An 18,747-nucleotide genomic window follows, 5' to 3' on the forward strand; every position below is an offset into this window, starting at 1 on the left:
GGTGGGATTAACAACACATTAAACTCTGCGGAAGAAAAGATCAGTAAACTTGGAGACATAGCAAAAGAAACTCTCCAAACTTAAATATGGGCGGGGGGGTTCTAAAAAATAAAAACCGTGTTAGTTATCTGTGACACAATATCAGGAAGTGTAATACCGATTTAATTAGAACACTCCACCCAGTAATAGTGAGATAGGAGGTGCTCAGTTTCCCTGGGCTCTAGTTACAGGACCCACCTCTAGGTCACAAGCCATTCCCCAGGGTTTCAGGCTTTCCTCTAGGCCCACCCCTAGAGAAAAGTTACCCTTGCTAGGTAGACCTAGACCTATTTTCAGCACGAACACAGGGAAAACGAGACCACAAGCGGCTGGTTTATGCAAATCCAGTGCTCGGGCATGCGCAGCAGAGAGGGGCTCTATAACCCTGGTAGCTGACTGACCTTCCACTGGGGGTGCTAAAGAGCACAGAACGTTCTTCAATATGTCTGGTGCGTGCCACTGGCCGTGGATTATGGAAATCGCCTCCTCTGGAGGTGCCCCGTCCCCAGCCCGAACCTTGCCCTCCGAATCTGAGCGTGTGCCTGGCACCACCCTCCTTTGCCCCTGCGCCACCTTTCCCATCATTCCGGCAGAATCCTGGCGCCTCGTGAGTTCTGGTCCCACCTCATAATGCCAGGGGTCTACGTCAGGCTGCATGAAGGAACCGTCGTGTGGTGAGCGCCACCTGCAGGACCAGGCCTTCACCTCGGCGTCCTCATCTAGGGGTGCCAGTCACGCTTACGTGGAAGAGGAGGGCAGCCCGCGCCACACTCATGGGGTCTTCTGCATCCAAGGCTGCCCTCCAGGCGACCCCCAAAGAGCCCAGGGAGCCCAAGCCGAAACACTTGGCCTGTGAGTAGCGTCCGGGCTGGGCAGCTCGCGCGGCTCCTGCCGTCCAGGGCTGGGGGACCCTCTAACGCAGGTGCCCGGCGTGCTCCCGCCAGCCTCCCCCTGGCGACACCCGCACGCGAGGCGTCGTGTGGATTCTCACTTCCAATCGTCTCGAAGCACGTGAAAGAACCACTGGCGGTTTTTATGTCCAATTCCGAAATATTTAGAAATTATTCAGGGAACTTAGGTAGGAGACAAGGGGGCAGCACCCACGCTTCTGCAAAGGTTCTCGCTTGCCAAGGCCACCCCGGCCCGTTTGTGTAGAAACCGTGACATCTGCGGAGTCAGTTCTCCCACGGGCACTGCTCAGCCAGGACCTGTGAGTTGAGTACACAGGCCTTAGAGTGTCCCCAGCAGCACCTTTGGGCTCCTGTGTGTGATGCGAAGGGGAGGGGTCTTCATTCTTGAGGGGACCTGTTAAAGATTCCCAGGCCAGGCCCACAGTCCATTGCTTGAGCTTGTAGTGAGCCCTGATTTCATAAGCAACACGTGCTGCTGGCAACGCGCATGAATCCTCCTGCTCTGAAGCCTTCGCAGCTGACTAACACTTTGATCACCACTTCACTTTGGTATTTTGCTTAAAAACTATCCATTGACTTAATCTGTACTTACCTGCTGACGTTTTACCTTCGCATCCTCATCATAATGTGCATGAGTTATAGCAGCTCACTGTTTACTAAGTTAAACAGATTAAGTTCCATTATACATATGTTTTTGAAATTTGCTAAGCACTATTCTGGGCAGCCTGTGTGCTAGATTCTGGGGTAATATCTATGACAAACCCTGGATGATGACGTCATGTTCCAGAAATGGCTTCTTGGGACCTAAGGGATGAGCAGTAGTTACACACTTCCCTTGAGAGAGTCGGTAATGACACTGGTAGAAGCTGACTCTCTGGACTCAAACAAATCTAATTACAAATCCCAGCTCTGCAATTTTACGTGTATGACCCTGGGTATGTTACTTCCCTTCTTGAGTACTATTCATTCATTTCACAAGTATTTACCATAACCTTTATGGGCCATCTACTGTGCTAGGTCTTGGTGACTGAAATGGACACAGTCCCTGCTCTCATCGAGTGTAGAGGATAAGAGGGTAAACAGGTGTTCATATCAGGTAACACATATCAGTACAGATGGTAATATATGTAATGAAGAAAATGTTTTTGATTATTCCTTTGTCATTTCTCTGAGATTTGACTGCATCTGTCTTTAAGTTAAAATGACCAATTTTCTTTTCAAAAACTTTCTGTCTGTATTTTAATGCTTGTCACTGTCTCTAATTTAGATCTAATACAGTACATCAATGAAACAAATATGAGCGTTCAACATCTGGCTGATGTTCTTCATAGGAAAACGAGGAGCAGTAACTGGGTGGTGGTGTTCAAAGCTCTGGTTACTGTGCATCATCTCATGGTCCACGGAAATGAGGTGAGTGTGCTGTGCGCTCCAGCGGGAGGCCTTCCCTTCCTTCTGGTACAATGGACTGCGTGCACGCAAGTGCGAAATGTTCCTGCTTTGTCAAGGGCCTATTACCTTTTGCTTTTGTTAGTGACAAGTGGGGGAAGTGAATAGCAGTATTAAAAATGTTTTTTTCTGTTTTTATTAATGAATGCATCTTTGTCATTAGTATTACTTGAGGTATGCCATTTTAGCCACTGGTAAAGTAGCCATTGGGTAATAAAGTGGATAATAGAGTGGGTATTTCTCTTAATCCTTTAGATGATTTAAACCCTCCCCCCCAAAAAAACTTTAAAATGTATTACTGCATAACTGCTTTACTTTGCCAAGGGAAACTGTACACCTGAGTGTGTGATATCATCACCTGTCCTCCTCTCCCCATAGGCACATACTTTTAGTGTTCCATAGAACACCTGAAATGCTCTATAGCATTAAATTACTTATCATTTTCTATTTTAAATTTACAATTTGTCTCAGTAAAATCGCATTAAAAATTAGGGTTTAGAAATTGGCTTTATTTTGAAATTTATAAAGCGATAGTAATTACACAGTAGGGTATTGGGAAAAACAGAACGTATATATAAATGGAACTTAATAGAGAGCTCAGAAATGAAACCCTACTTATATATGAGCTAGGTGGCACTAAAAACATGCAGGAGAAAGTAAGGGGGAAATAATTACAAGAAAGTCTGTTGGCACAAATGGCATCCCTACGGAAGAAATAGAATGAGATCCTTATCTTACTTTATATACAAAAATAAACTCCACATGGAGGAAATATCGAAAGGCAAAAAACTAAATTTTGAAACTGAAAAAAATGTAGAATGTGCTTATGACATTCAAGTCAGGAAGGCACCATAAGGTTGAAAGAAGGTATTTGCGACATGTATATTACAGACCAAAGATTAATATTCAGAATACATCATTGTAAGAAAAAGGCAATACAACAGACTAATGAGCAAAAGAACCCAACAGTTCACAGAAAAGGAAACCAGAATGTCTGACAGCTAATTCATGTCCGATAGCATGTCTGAGAACATGTTCAGATTAGCACAATTTAAGATTTCTGACAGAATAAAGAGTTGGGAAGACACTGAGGAAATGGGAAATACCCTGCAGATGATGTGTAAATTACTAGCTGGTGTAGTTTATCAGTGTGGAGAGGAGAACACTGGGACGCATTCAACAAAATCACCCAGCTGGTGACCCAGCAAATCTATTTCTCACAGCATATTTATAATAACGAAAAACTGGAAATCAGCTACATTTTCATCAGTAGGGAACAGGTAAAATGAGGTGTGGTTATACAGTGAAATACTATATGACACTAAATGGGATGTATACCAGCAAGGCTAGATCTCAAAACCAATGCTAATCGAGGAAGCAAGTTATAGAATGACATTTGGAGTACAATAACATTTATGTAAATATTAAAACATACACACAATATTTGTCCATGGAACAAATACATATGAAACTATAAAGAAAATAGACTTTAAAGATAGCATGTTAAAAATTATGACATCAGTTACTTCTCGTAGTAGGAGAAAAAGGAAATTGGCCTTGGGAACAGGGCAAAGGGTACGTGAGCTTTTTCTGTAATACTTTATTCCTTTTATTTTAAAAATAGACTGGAAGCAGTTATGTCAAAAACTGAGCAGTTCTCATTTCTAGATAGTGGGGTACACAGATGTATCCTATTATTCTTTGTACTTCTCTGTAACTTACAATTATTCAAAATCAAAAGGGGGAAATGGCTAGAAAGAAAGTCTTGGAGGAAAGGTGTGTATTCACATGAACTTTCATGTTTAACCCCTTGTTAATTTGGGGACTAGGTAAACAGAGGGTAACTGACAGCACAGCGAATGCTTGTACTGGCCAGCCCAGAATGTGATCGTGACTAACTTAATCAGTACTCCTGAAATAGATAGAACCTGCATGGCAGGACTCTGTCAAATATACATTCATAAGGGCAAACTCATTCATAAACTAGCTTTGTGTCCAGAAACTAATTTTAGGATTCGGCCCATTTGTCTCACAGCGTTTCATCCAACATCTTGCATCTCGACCCTCTTTCTTCACGTTACACAGCTTCCTGGATATAAGCGTCATAGAAGGTAAGATGGGTCCTTGATGGAAATGTTTCCATGTGTCAAGGAGGGGAAAGTTCTGAAAACCCTGGCTAGTTAAGAAAATTGGTCTCAATTATTTTAAGCCAACTTGGGTTGGGTTTCTGTCACTTGCAATCAAAAAAAGTCTCTATTTGTGTATGAAAGTACCTGTTCCATAAGTAAATAAATAAATCAACAAACAACCTAACTAGTGTGTGGTGCGGTGCACTTTTTATAAAGGTGAATAATCCCTAAGTTCATTGGTATAATGCATTTTTGACTGCGTACTAAGAATATGCTATGTGCTAGAGGAAAAAAGGTTAATGAAACCTCCAGGTCTTTATTCAGTGAGGCCTTGTCCAGCCTGCCTAAAACTGCAGCACACCTTTATGCCACCTCTCGGCCTGAGTTTTATTCTTGCCACTTCTTACCAACTAATTGCCTGTGTTCTGTGTTTTCCTTTTTATTTTATTTTATGTTATTTTTGCGTAATTGTCTGACAATCTCCATTGGAATGTAAGCGCTATGAGAGCAGGGAGTTTTGTCTATTTTATTCACTGCTGAACTTCCAGCACCTAGCAGAGCCTCACCCATAGTGAGCACTCAACAATGGTGAAGGAATGAATAAACTGAGTAAATGAATCAAGGTAACCGGAAATTGGGTTTCTCCCATGGCCTTTCTTTCTCCATTTTCTCTATGAAGTTGGGGTCAGGGTCATTTGCTAATTGGAGGAAGGGTGGAGAAGGGGAGGTGGCGATGGGAAAGTGCCGAGAATTTACAGCCGTTTCTGTGGAAATGTGAAAGGAGCTGGGAAAGTTCAACTGTTCCCTCTGTTCAGGAATATCACTATCAACACCACATCATGGGGTGATATGAAGTCTTTCAGTAACTAAAAAATAATCTTTAACAGAAAATTTGAGGCAGGTGGGACTAGATGATGAATAAAGGCCGTTCTACCTTTTGTGCTTACAGAGACATTGCTGAGGCGTACGGGTAAATGTGGAATGATAAGTCTTTGCATATTGGTGTATTATAAATAGTTGTATTGGTTGAATTGGAAATAATCAAATATTTTATTTTTAGGTTATACGATGTCAGCCTTCATCAGACGGTACAGCAGGTATTTGAATGAAAAGTCACTCGCCTACAGACTGATGGCATCTGACGTTACAAAAAGCAAGAGAGGGTCAGTAATTATCCTTAGTTTGTAAGCAAGAAATACTGACACATATGTGGTCTGCTTTGTAGTTTGTCAAAAACACAGCTCTGTGTTAAGATGCTGATGTCACAGTGCTTTTCAAATTCTTAATTTTTGATGTTTATAAATTTCTTTTATCTTTTATAGGAGAGACGGTGTGATAAGAGCTATGAGTACTGAACAGCTGCTAAAGACGCTTCCAGTTATTCAAACCCAGCTGGATGCTCTTCTTAATTTTAATGTAAGAACTTTAGAAATCCTTTTTTTTCCCCTTTAATATCAGTCAATATCATTGTTTAACTGTAGATGGGAGAAGGATTTTTTTAACTGTGGTGGTAATTGATGACTCTTATTTAATTTTCAGGCAAATCCTGATGAACTAACTAATGGTATAATACGTGCTGCTTTTATGCTTCTCTTTAGAGATGCTCTTCGTCTCTTTGCAGCCTATAATGAAGGGATCCTTAATCTGCTAGGTAGGATAAAGAATAAACAATATTTTTAAAAGATAAGATGGTAAAAATACTTTATTTGTGAAAATCTTTTACCTCTACATTCAGACTCATATTTGCTTTAGATTTAAAATAGAGAGTCCTTACAGGCTCATGTGTATTTTTAAACAATGAGATATTACATTGTTTTTTTGGTTAAAAATTATTTGTCGAATTAGCCACAAGGCTTTTCCATTTTTATACACATGTTAACTGATATTTCTGGGAAATTTACCAGGGAATCAACTAGGTTGCCATGTTTATGCAGTACACATTAAGGCCCATTTCCACCAAAGTCAAATAAGACAGCTCTGACTTTTATAAGAAGGTAAAGTCAATTACATAAGTTACTGTTATAGATTATATACAAGCATATTTTGTAGGCTTCTCAGGAAATTTCTGTCATCATTTAGACCTAATGAATGGTTCATTTCATTGCAAGCATTTTCCCAACTTTATTGATGGGAATTTAAGCTCTTTTCTTAAACTGAAGAAATGCCTAGTACATTTATAGGGTTATAAAAGAGTAGAAAACACAGCACCTTCCTCAGAGAGTTTCAGAGCTTGCTGTTAATCACAAAGACTATAGACCAGAAGTTGGAGACATTTAAATCTAAACTATCCGTGTATGCTGTTAAATTCCATGCATATTCCCAGCACTAGTGTTTGTTATACAGTACTTAATCTGTAAAAATCTGTTGATTACAGGGATTGAACAGTGCTATTTGTGCTTGTTCAAGCAGAAAATAAGTGGATCAAAACTATGATTGTTTTGAACAGGTTAAAATCATATACAGAATCAGCTTAAAATAGAGTAGAATGGAGTGAAACTTGAAAATCGCTACAACATTGGCTGCTTCCTGCTAATTTTTTTTTTTCTATTTTTAGACAAGTTTTTTGACATGAGGAAGAACCAGTACAAGGAGAGTTTGGGGATTTACATCAACTTCCTCGAAAAAACCACCAAATTGACACAGTTCCTGGAGGTTGCAGAGGTACAGAAATCCGTTTCTATCCAAGGCCTTTCTGCTGTTTTCTGCATTAGTTTAGTGTCAGGTGTAGCTATACCTCCTCCCCCAACCACATCACTACACAGAGACACAGAAATTGGTAGTAGTTTTAACTACTTTGTAAATAGTAAAACTAAAAGCTAAAATTAGGTCCTTCGCTTTTTTTTTTTTTTTTTTTTTGAGCACGTTTACAATGCACTTGTGCTAAAAAGCAATCTTACAAGGACTTCTGTTTGTAGCCGTGAGGATAGGCAGTACCAAGTTTCCCCTCTCATCAGAAACTCTAGAACTGGACGAAAATATATATGATGGAAGTCTTTTTAGACAGTGGACAAGAGGTAGAACAGGACTGTGATCAGAGAGAGAAAGAAACATATAAGGTGATGACACTCTGGAGACCCCAAGCAGGATAAATACAAAGAGAACCACACATAGGCAAGTGACAGTCAAACTTCTGGAAACCAAGAGAACAAAGACATATTATCCACAGGAGAACAACAGCATGAATAGTGGCTGACTCCTGACTACTTGGAAAATTAGAACACATTTGCACCATATCCAAAATACAGCTTAGCTCTTCTCCAAACAGCAAAGACTCAGTATCTGGCAAGACTTTTCTTTCAGAGTCTACTGTTAGGACAAGTAGAAGTTTGTGCTTAAGTGTCCAATGCATCCTTCAGCCTGACATGTTTTTCTTGCACTAGATGGGCATCACCCGAGGAAGGCATCGTGCCCTGGGGGGTGTTTTCTCTTTTGTGTGCACAATAGTCTCTCAGTTAATTTTTTTGGTGCCATTCCCTGCTGTAATATATACTTTTCGCCCCCTTTTTTTTGTGAGTTCAGCAAGTTGGAATTGACCAGAGCAACATTCCAAATCTTATTCAGGTAAGTGTATCTGTCCTGTGCATTTAAGTGGACCTTTTTTCTCTATGTTCATTTGTTATTTATATTAATCATCATCTGAGACTCCATTCTTTGCCATATACTTATATGTGTGTGTATTTTAATTTCCCCGTCAATAACAAACATATACAAGGGAACTTCAAAAAGATTATGGAAAAATAGAATTAAAAGATAATACAAATCTTTCCATGCACGTCATATATATGGCAACGCTTGGTATAACGAATAGACCATGCTTTTAAAATGGACAGCACTGGTCAGTGGAAACAGTCAGGTATTTGGGATAATGAACTTAGGTTTGAGGGCTGTCTTGTCAACCTTTCAGTGTGTGAACTCAAGCAACTCATTTCCTTCGTCTATTCCTTGTTTCTGCAACTGCGAAATAGGTGTCATGCTCTCGCCTATCTCATAGCAATATTGTAAAATTCAAATGAACTCAAGCTTTTTCCTCCCCCAGCAACTGGTCATCAGGGGTCCCCCACATGGCCATGGGTGTGACCTGAGGTAGAGGTGGCAGTGCAGCAGGTGTGGATGGGGTTGTGCAGCCTGCTTACCCCTCTGGACCTGTCTGTGCTCCATCCCAGACGTACCCTGGGGCTTAAGCAGCAGGGCTTCTGGCCCATCCTCGACCTGCTACAGAGCCCTTGCCTACGTTGGGTCCCAAATTAAAGTGGTAGGCTTTTAGGTCACCTGGGATTTGGGCTAAAGCAATGTTTCCTGGTGTGGAGATATGCTGTCTCCAGAACCCAAAGATGCCTACTAGGTGTCACATTTTCTTTTTCACGGTGCGAGGTGCAAACTGAAATACTTCATCTTCTGTTTTGGATGGGACGTCCTGGTAGGCCTCTGACCACTGGAACCCTACAAATTTTACCACTGTGAAAGAAATGTGTATCTTTCCCAAGTCCACTCTGCTACCCACCTCCTGCTCATCTGATCCTGTTCTAATGACATCATGGATAGAGTGGATCAATTTGAGGTTCTGAGGGGTGACCAGAAGGTCTAGACTTCTTCCGACCATATTATGACAGCAGGTGGGAGAGTTCACCTAGCCCTGGGTCCGAACTATAAATGTAACCATTGTCCGTTCCATTCGCCTGTGACCTCTTTCTGATTCACACTGGAACGCAGCACATTCACCAAACCAATAACCACATAGCATGTACCGGAGGCTGTGTTAAGTCACCTCTACCAAAGAAACTATAGTGGCTGGCACAGTGGCTGCAATTGGGTTCCTACTTGATTTTGCTGTCGTTTGTCATTCTCCAGGGCCTGACTGGTTTTGATGGGGACGGGGACTATCACATCTGCATCATTTATGTCTGTAAGATTGGCACTAATTTCTGCCATCCTTGTGGGAGGCAACCTTGATTTTATTTACTATTCTGCTTGAAGGGTGGGTGGGGGCTGTTTCAGAGGCATGTCTCCAGCGTAGCTTTGCAGTGGTTTAACTCTAGTTCTAGGCCTAGAGTCCAGGAGGGGAGGTGGGGCAAATCTTGATGGGGCGTGTAACTTGTTGGGTAGAAGCCTCCTTACCTCCCACAAAGGAGGCTGCAAGGTTTCTGAGGAACCTGGAGATTCAGGACTTTCACAGCCATCCCCTCAGCTGTCCCCATCTCATATATGAGGCCCTGGCATGACAGACCTGCCTTGGATGGGACTGGGATAACGAAGGACTCTCTGAGATAACACATGAGGAGTGCTCACACAGTGCCTGGTTCACATGGCAGTGATGTGTACGAGAAGGAGCCTGTGAAGAGAGAGGGTGGAGAAGTGGAAGGAGAGAGGGGCAGTAGATTGAACGTGATCTCTCAGGGAATGAGAGGGTATTGGATCCAGAGCACAAATGGAAGCAATGATCTCAAATAAGAAGAGAGAGGAGGCAAGCAAGAAAGGATAATTGCAGACGCAGACAAAGTGTTCGATTTGGTGGCAGAGAAGGGGCAGTTTCTGTTGGATGCTTCACAGTACAAACATTCCTTCATGTACAGATAAATCAAAAGGGACTTGTGCACAGACATCAAATCACACAGATCAGTCTATAATGAAAAGCACTTTTGGGTGAAATAACGCCCAGCTTCTCGAATGGGAAGTCAGATGAGCAGTGGTGGGGAGACACAGCGACAATGACAATGCCTGGGTTAGTAGTAGGGGAGAAGACGGAGTTTCATGGCCCCATGGCACCGTAACCAGCGGGTTTCACTCAGCATCGATTCACAAACAATAGGGCTTGACCCCTCCTCAGCTATAATGAATGAGACACAATCCCAGCCCCTGGGTTCCTGAAAAAGATGAAGCAGAGACTGCAGAAGCATGGCTAGATGTCCACAGAATGTAGTCCTCTGAGTTTTCTCTGCATCGAGCTTGCTTCCCTGAGGGATGTGCTGGAGGTAGGAAGAGGAACTTTACCGAGAACCACGGCCTCAGCCATTGCTGGGCACAGACGAGCATGAACTGACCAGCACCTGTGGCCTGAGCTCCAAGGGGACCTCTGCCAGGAGGAGTAACCTGAGTTGGAGGGTGACATTTTCCACTGGGCCACCCTCTCTCCTCCTTACCTCAGCTCCACTCCTCAGGATCCCTGAATCAAAAACAAACTAGATGGCTGCGGGAGAGTCTGCAAAAGGCAGCCAGGGGCCTTGTTAGCAAACTTCCATCCAGATCCCAATTCACTGCTCCGTAAATCAACTCTTTGTACTGGAAGAGCTTCCTTATCAGTACGCTGGCCCCTGGCCCTCAGCCAGTGCAGAAAGTCATTTGTCGTGGCCTTCAGCAGTCGGCAGAACTGCTCCTGTGAAGACGTGCTTCCCGGGCTGTCCTGGAAGCCCTGGAATGGAGTGACATGCAGGGCTACGTGGGACAGGAGGGAGGCAGGAACTGAGGCAGCCCCACTTTGCCCCCCTCAGTCAGTCTCCTCGAGAGAGGTCTGCTCAAAACCGTGCACAGTTTCAAGGGGCTTTCTCAGCCAACCTGCTGCTGGATCCCACGGAGGAGCGTGAAGGTCTTGCTCTGTGACTGCGGATCGGCCAGTTTCTCCTTGTGCTTCTGACACTTGTTACTTAATGTGAATCGAAGCTAACCTGCTAGGTTTAAACTGCTCACCAGTTTAGAGATCCCTTCTGCATCTGGTCTTTCTTAAGAGGAAATCTCCCTCATCTTCTTGATCCGTCAGTCCTTTCTGCTTTGACTTTGCCATCGTCTGGGAGTCACCGAGCCTCCTTCCGTGAGCAGCTGGCTGTGTGTCTGTCTGTGTGAGTCCTCTCCTTTCAGCCATTCCCTGCAGTTCCTGCTGGACGTGACTCCTGCAAATGTACATAGCAGGGTCTGCTCTGTCTGCAATCGGATGCATTTTCCTTTGTCATGAAAGTAGTTCAAACATACATTTCTGGGCCACACTCCACCTCAGAGCTCCAGGGGCATAAACGTGGGGACCTGCTGGACGGTTCCACCCCGACACATGCCCAGATGCATTTTCCTACAGTTACCCCAGCGTTTCTGTGCTATTGGTGGCTGGAGGGTGACTGTGCCTCACGAAGGAGGTATTACAGCCTCACATCTCCTCTTTTCATGTAAAGCACCTTGGTGCATTTTATCAGCACCATGCTCTCACCAGCTGAGCTAACCAGCCAGCACTTTGGTGCTTTTTACGTTTTTGGTATTTCTAAGCAGTTTTCTGCTAATCATGTTCACTAAGATTGCGTGGCACAGTTTCCACAGATTTACATCTGGCGGTGGATTGTCTGAAAGCATATCAGCTGGAAAAAAAAAAAAAAAATGTTTCCAAACAACATTGTCCAAATACTGATAACTTTTGTTATTTATTTTTGTTATTTATTCCCTCAGAATTGGCCCTTAGCTCTGCCCCCACACACCTTTGTGAGTACTTCTTTGTTAAGCCTTCTTCCCACTGCCAGCACAGCAGTTTATATGATTCATCTTTTCCCCAAATCTGCTGGTCTTCCTCTGTCCCCATCCCCTCCTTGATACCCTCTACCTGGCCTCTCACTTACAATACTACACTGAGTGGGAAGGGGAGAGACGGTGACAGTCTGAGCTAGAACGATGGTGTAGTGGCAGGATGGAGAGACAGGGGTGCATTGAAGACACATCTAAAATTTGGTAGGACTCAGCCCTCTGCCGTTTGTTTTACATAATTCAGATCTGATAACGTCCAAAATACACATCTGATTATTTCACCCCTCACTTAAAAGCCCTCCAATGGCTGTGTCCCTAGTACCTAGTGTATAGTAAATTATTAATAATTATTTTCTTGAATAGAGAGTGAGTGGATCAGGAGGGAGATGGCGGGATATAGAACCCTGGTGGGGAATGGGCCTTATGTTTTAATGGAAATGGAGAACAAAAAGATACACCCACATTCACTCAGCAAATACATTTGAGCCTTGAACAACACTGGTTTGAACTGTGAGGGTCCACTTACATGCGGGTTCTGCAACAGTGGGTTTAACCAAAATGCAGGGCAAAGTGCAGTATTCCCAGGATTCAGAACCCATGTATAAGGTGGGCCAACTTTTCCTATGTGTGGGTTCCACAGTAATGACGCGTGAAAGTCATACACAGGGTTTCAACTGACTATGTGGGGTCAACACCCTTAACCTCCCGTGTTGTTTAAGGGTCAACTGTATTAATTAAACATTTACTATGTGCCAAGCACTTAAGATTCATCAGTAAATGAAACAGACAAAATCCCTGCCTTCATGGAGCTTATATTCTCTTGCAGGGACACAGACAATGAATATACAAAGAAATCTGTAATGTCACTAAAAATAAATGCTTTGAAAAAAAAAATTTAAAGAAACTGTTGGTAGTCAAGGAAATCCCTCTTGAAGAGGTGACATTTTAGCAGAGACCTAAGACCATGTCGACACCTGGATTTCTCTTCATATGCGTGATAATGAATTTGCTAATATGAGTGAGATTCTCCGTCCCTCTTTTTGTTGTTGTTTCTCTATCTCTCTGTTGCCTTCTCTCCCCGCTCTCCCTCTTCTCCACTAGGTTTTACCTACTGACCTGGTGACTTTTGAAGGAACCATGAATAATGAATGATTTCAAGCCTAATGTCTTCTTGAGGGATAGGTATTTTAGTTGTCCTTTGATAATTTTAAGAGACTGGGTTGTTGTTTTAAAATTTTTATTTCAAAGCATAGTTTGAGAATTTGACTTGATACCAAGATGTTACTTTTAATAATAAATTTACTTTTGGCTTTAATGCATTTGCTATAGAGGTATCTTAATTTTTGTTCAAAATATGTTTATCATGTAGGAGAGTATGATTTTTCTAAAAGTATCAGAAAATAAATCTTTCATAACTTTTTTTAGCCACCCCGGAGTTTACTTGAAGCACTAAAACAGCATTTAGCTTCTTTGGAAGAGAAAAACATTTCACCACCTTGCAGGTGAGTTAATAACTATCTTTAATATAGGTTAATTTTGTCTCCCTCTAAATAAATTTTCTCATTCTAAATGTTTAAAAATATGAGATGAACTAAAACTATGGGTTATGAATGCTATATGATGGAATACTATTCAGCTATTGTAAATGATGGTATGGAATGGAGGTTTCAGTCTTTTGCGGGATTCCAGACTCTTCACAAGAGGGTATGTTTCCCAAAGAAACTAAGTCAAAAGTCTAGGGAACACATGTGGTGAAGGTCTCTGGTGGAGAATTTATAGCAATGCCGGGGTCTCACATGGCAGAAAATGGTGGAGCAGAGGGAGAGAGACTCTGTTATGTGATAATGCTTTCCGAACCATGCCTGTGACCACTATTATTAATCCATTCACTATGCTGTGGTCCTACAGTCCAATCACTTCTTCAAGAACCCACCTTTGAATTACCATAATAGGATTTCCCGCCCTCTTTTCACTGTCATGATGTGGACTCGGTTTTGGGGGACGTCAGTGCACAGCACTCCTCTAGGGGCTCTTCTAGTGAGAACAACTGTTGTAGAAGATTGTTTAATGGCATGGCAAACTGTTCATTCACATAACAGTGTGCATAGTAACATTTCAGACGTGCGCGTGTGTGTGCGTACACACATATACACACACATGTATACTGTATATATGCGTTATACATGCAAATTGAATAACACAAAATGTTTACATTAGTTATTTCTGAATGTGACAATTATGGTTGATGTCAGCCTTCTTTTTTGTCCTTTTCTGTATTGTCTAGAATTCCTACAAAGTTTATGTATTATTCATTCATTCCACTTTTTTGAGGTTTTGTTGATTGTCATTGGTTTATATTATCCCTCTCTTTTTTATTTTTTCAATAACTTACATTTTGTTAATGTAGTTAGCACTTAAAATACATTATTCATTTCGGGTTACATTTTGCACAATAAGCATTGAACAGCAGTGTATCCTCTGCCCAACTGGCTACAGCATGTACCGATCAAAGCCAAGTGCACAAGGCAAACTCTTCCGCAGTGGTCCCTTTAAAGCTGCACATCACACTTGCTCCTGGCTTCCCAGCCTGTGGCACCGCTACGTGGACTGTACTAGAAAAATTCCCAGTTTGCACACTGCTAGATTAAAACCGCTGGCATTTTTAAATCACTGCCAAGCTCACTTCCAAGAGGACAGAGCAACTGCAGTGTGAACAGCAGGTGCTCGTGTGAAAAGCAAGACGACGGTCGCTGAGAGGGAGCGTGCGGGAGAAGCGCAGGCACAGCCGGGCTCTACTCAGTGCTGGACACTCGAGGCCAGGAAGCAGCCGCACGTCGTGCAGATAAAGCAGTTGCAGGAAGCGGGGCCGGATCTCGCCAGCACAAAACGGTTTGTTAAGGAGCCCGTGCTTGCAACCTGAAGCGTGTCGTTCAGCGCGCTTGCTCGGGGTCTGACCGTGTCGTGTGTGTCTGTGAACAAGCAGCCTATTGCCCCAGCGCGACCCTCACCTGTAGCAGCTGGAGGTGGCACTGCTCAGCCAAAGAAAACTTCTTGCCAGAAAGAATCATTATGGATCCAAGAAAAAGAGAGGAGATTTAGCAAAAACTGAAGCTTGAATTCAGAGGAAACTGGGAAGGCAAGTTTGCACCCCTGGAGGAAAAGCGCCCGACAGCGCGGCGCCGGCTGTGACTGGCGGGACCTTCGGGTCGCGCTGCACTGACCCCACTCTAATGTCCAACAGGGTGCGCCATCGGGAAAGGGAGTCACGCCGTGAGCTCGTCCTCAGACACCTGCCTGTGCCTCACGGTCCCGCTGCGGCTGGGAGGGCGCCTGTCGTCCGTGGAGTGTCCGGGCAGGTGAAAAGGGGGACAGATCCGCAACCGCCTTCAGGGTTTAGTGCTGGGGCAAAGCAGGGCAGGGAGGTCGCGGCCGCGTCCCACGTGTCTGCCGCCGCCACCGCGACCGTGAACCCCGGTCCGCGATCACGCGGTGCCCCCTCGGCCTCTGCTGCCAGCGCCGCCTCTGCTTCCGCTGCTTCCTCCTCTTGCCACCTTCTTGGGATCCTGCTGAGGACACGAAGGGATCCCAGCTGCCGGGGACCCCTGGGCCGTCCTGCTCGTCGTGCTCCTCGTGGCGACCTCAGCGGGCGGGCACTGGCCGCCTCCTTCCACTGCTGCTCTTTCTCGACCATTCTCGACAGGTCTCTCTGCAGTGACCTTTCTGCCATTCACTGTTTTAGGAGGCCTTGATGGACGTCCCATGTTGCCCGTCCCCTCCCAGCGAGCGACATGGCAGCGAGTGCAGGCACCCCCGGTGACCCAGTGACCCGAATGAAGTCAGTCCTGTGTCCAAAGAAGAAAACCCCCTTCCAGAAGATGGAAATCCACTGGAGGCAGAAGAAACCACCCCGTGCCTCGACTTCTGCTTCCTCGGGGACCCCTTCCGTTCCCAAGGCTTTTTGTGCAGCTCAGGGTTTAATGGTTGACCTGATAGGTACTTCTGGCTCTCCAGAGACCTGGTGCACTTGGGTTGTGTAGAAACTCTGATGTGGGCCTGAGTTTTTTCATCAAACTGCACCCCATGCAATTCTATATTCCTGACCAGTCTCCTCTGACTGGTCCTGCGCTGATTGAGGGGCAGATCGGCTGTCCTTGCTGTGCCCCAGTGTGCCCCTGGTGGGCCAGGCTCCCCCACCACTCATGCTGCAAACACTTCCCATTGGAGGGGCCGTGTGCCGGTTGGTCCCTTGTGATGACTCACCGGCCTCCGAATGGCTCCTGTTTTTCAGTTGTTGTGGCTTCTCATTCCTATGTGGGTCCACAGGAACCCTATTAGTGGTCTTGCTGTCCTGGGGGCCACCAAGACCCTCTTCTCCCCTGCTGCCTCCAAGCAACTTCATCTGAAGGACACAGCTGCGGCTTCTGCCGGCTCCTGCTCCATGTGCTCAGCAGCTCCATTTCCTTCCTGTGGCAGGAAATGCTCCAAATCGTTTTGCTTTCTCTCATCTTGGCTTCTCCAGCTTTCATGAGCTCTGTAGGTCTCTCCTCCTCTTCCCCTGAGCTCTAGTGGACCCAGCTTGGCTGTTGTTGCTTTTTTATAGTTGAAACTTGGTTGATTGTGGGAGAGAGTGACACTGGGGCCTGTCTATCCTGCCGTCTTGCCTGGAACCCTGATCGTGAAAGTTTTATGACAGTGAACAAAGCCAGTCATCATCTTAAGTTTTTTTGTTGTTGTTGACAAATCAGGCAAAAAATAAAAAATAGCACAGAAGCAAAGAAACTAAAAAGTTAAACGTATGGTTCTTCCCTCCTTTTTTTAGTGCCAAGCTTAACATGAATTAAGCAATTTATTTTTATTGTACCTTTTGTTCTTAGGTTGGATGTATAGTTTTATATTCTTAAATATCTAATAGAGATAATATAAGCTTGACTGACTAGTAAACCTAAGTATAAAAGATTGTATGTCTGCATTATATGTAATGCTGCCAACTCTGGACATGTCTATTTTCATTTTAGCAACAATCTTTTGAAAAATATATCATGAACATTTATTTATTTATTTTTAATTGATAACAATGGTGTATATTTATGGTACACACAGGATGTTTTCATGTATGCATACATTGTGGAATGAGTAAATCTAGTTAGTTAACATATGCATCACCTCACATATTTATCGTTTTTTTGTTTTTTTGTGGTGAGAACATTTAATATCTACTCTCTTAGTAGTTTTCAGCAATACAATACGTTGTTATTCACTGGAGTCACCATGTTGTACAACAGATCTCCTAAACTTGTTCTTCCTGTCTACCTGAAGTTTTGTGTCCTTTGACCATTTCCTCAATCTACGTCCCCCGTCCCCTAGCCCCCGGTAACCACCATTCTACTCTGCTTCTATGAGTTTGACTTTTTTTCTGTTTCCACATGTAAGTGAGATCTTCTGTGCCTGGCTTACTTCACTTAGCATAATGCCCTACCGGTTCATCTGTGTTGTCAAAAGTGACAGTATTTCATTCTATTTTATGGCTGAATAGTATTCCATTGTGTATATGTACCACCGTTTCCTTATCCATCCATCTGTTGATGGACACTTAGATTGATTCTATACCTTGGCTATTGTGAATACTGCTGCAATAACATGGGAGTGCACATATATCTTTGACACACTGATTTCACTTACTTTATAGATATATATGCAAATGTAGGATTCCTGGATTATATGCTAATTCTATTTTTTAGTTTTGTTCAGAACTACCGTACAGTTTTCCATAATGGCTGCTGTGTACAAAGTTTCCCTTTTCTCCACGTCCTCGCCAACACTTACCTTTCATCTTCTTGATAACAGCCATCCTGACAGGTGTGAGCTAATATCTCATTGTGTTCTTAATTTGCATTTCTCTAATGATAAGTGATGTTGAGCATTCTTTCATATATCTGTTGCCCATTTGTATGTCTTCTTTTGAGAAGTGTCTGTTTAGGTCTTTTGCCCATTTTTTTAACCAGGCTATTTGTTTTCGTGCTTTTGAGTTGCTTGAGTTCCTTATATATTTTGCATATTAACCCCTTTTCAGATGGATGGCTTGTAAATATTTTCTCCTAATTCATAGGTTGTTTCTTCACTGTGTTAATTATTTCCTCTGTTGTGCAGAAGCTTTTCAGTTTGATGTCATCCCATATATCTATCTTCATTTGTGTTGCTGAGCATTTGGGGGTAAATCCAATAATATCACTGCCCAAACCAATGTCATGGAGCTTTTCCTCTATGTATTCTTCTAGTAGTTTTACAGTTCCAGGTCTTATGTTTAAGTCTTTAATCTGTTTTCAGTGGACTTTTGAGTATGGTGTGAGATGAGGACCCAATTCCACTCCTCTGCACATGGATACCCAGTCCCCCAATAACCTTTATTAAAGAGACTGTTCTTTTCCCATTAGATCTGACGCCAAGTTGTGTCAACCTTCAAAAATGGAAATTAGTGGTGAAATGAGCAGGCAGCTTGATACCTGCACCTGTGCATCCGCCACCTGGAATTCCAATTTTACTCCTTGCATTCTCCACATGGTAACATTTGTGCTGTATTATTACTTTAATTTTTTTAACATTCCACTAATATTTATTGACTGCCTGTGGTGTACAGGTGTTTTCAAATGTATTATTTCCTTTTAGAATTTTTTTGGTCCTCCTAAGAACCAGAGGAAAATGTCAGCCCCATTTAAAACTTGAAGAAACTG

At 43.3% G+C, this 18,747-nt stretch overlaps 1 protein-coding gene across 1 annotated transcript; it reads left to right on the forward strand.

Annotated features, from left to right (window-relative positions):
* Window positions 1-694: 694 nt before the first annotated feature.
* Window positions 695-14,939, forward strand: LOC134368593 (phosphatidylinositol-binding clathrin assembly protein-like). The gene is made up of 10 exons (XM_063085020.1): window positions 695-887; window positions 2,218-2,360; window positions 4,432-4,507; window positions 5,586-5,688; window positions 5,848-5,941; window positions 6,065-6,176; window positions 7,080-7,186; window positions 8,045-8,086; window positions 13,445-13,521; window positions 14,756-14,939. The coding sequence occupies exons 1-10, from the start codon at window positions 695-697 to the stop codon at window positions 14,937-14,939; spliced, it is 1,131 nt and encodes a 376-aa protein (XP_062941090.1).
* Window positions 14,940-18,747: the final 3,808 nt, after the last annotated feature.

Source organism: Cynocephalus volans, chromosome X, assembly GCF_027409185.1.
Source record: "Cynocephalus volans isolate mCynVol1 chromosome X, mCynVol1.pri, whole genome shotgun sequence".
In the NCBI taxonomy this organism is placed as follows: domain Eukaryota; kingdom Metazoa; phylum Chordata; class Mammalia; order Dermoptera; family Cynocephalidae; genus Cynocephalus; species Cynocephalus volans.

Bases quoted from the DNA above. Each gene is read 5' to 3' on its own strand.
- LOC134368593 (XM_063085020.1), top strand. From the start codon at position 695: ATGAAGGAACCGTCGTGTGGTGAGCGCCACCTGCAGGACCAGGCCTTC. The intron at 5,689-5,847 runs GTCAGTAATTAT...TATCTTTTATAG, and splicing joins GTTACAAAAAGCAAGAGAGG to GAGAGACGGTGTGATAAGAG. The intron at 8,087-13,444 runs GTAAGTGTATCT...AACTTTTTTTAG, and splicing joins ACATTCCAAATCTTATTCAG to CCACCCCGGAGTTTACTTGA.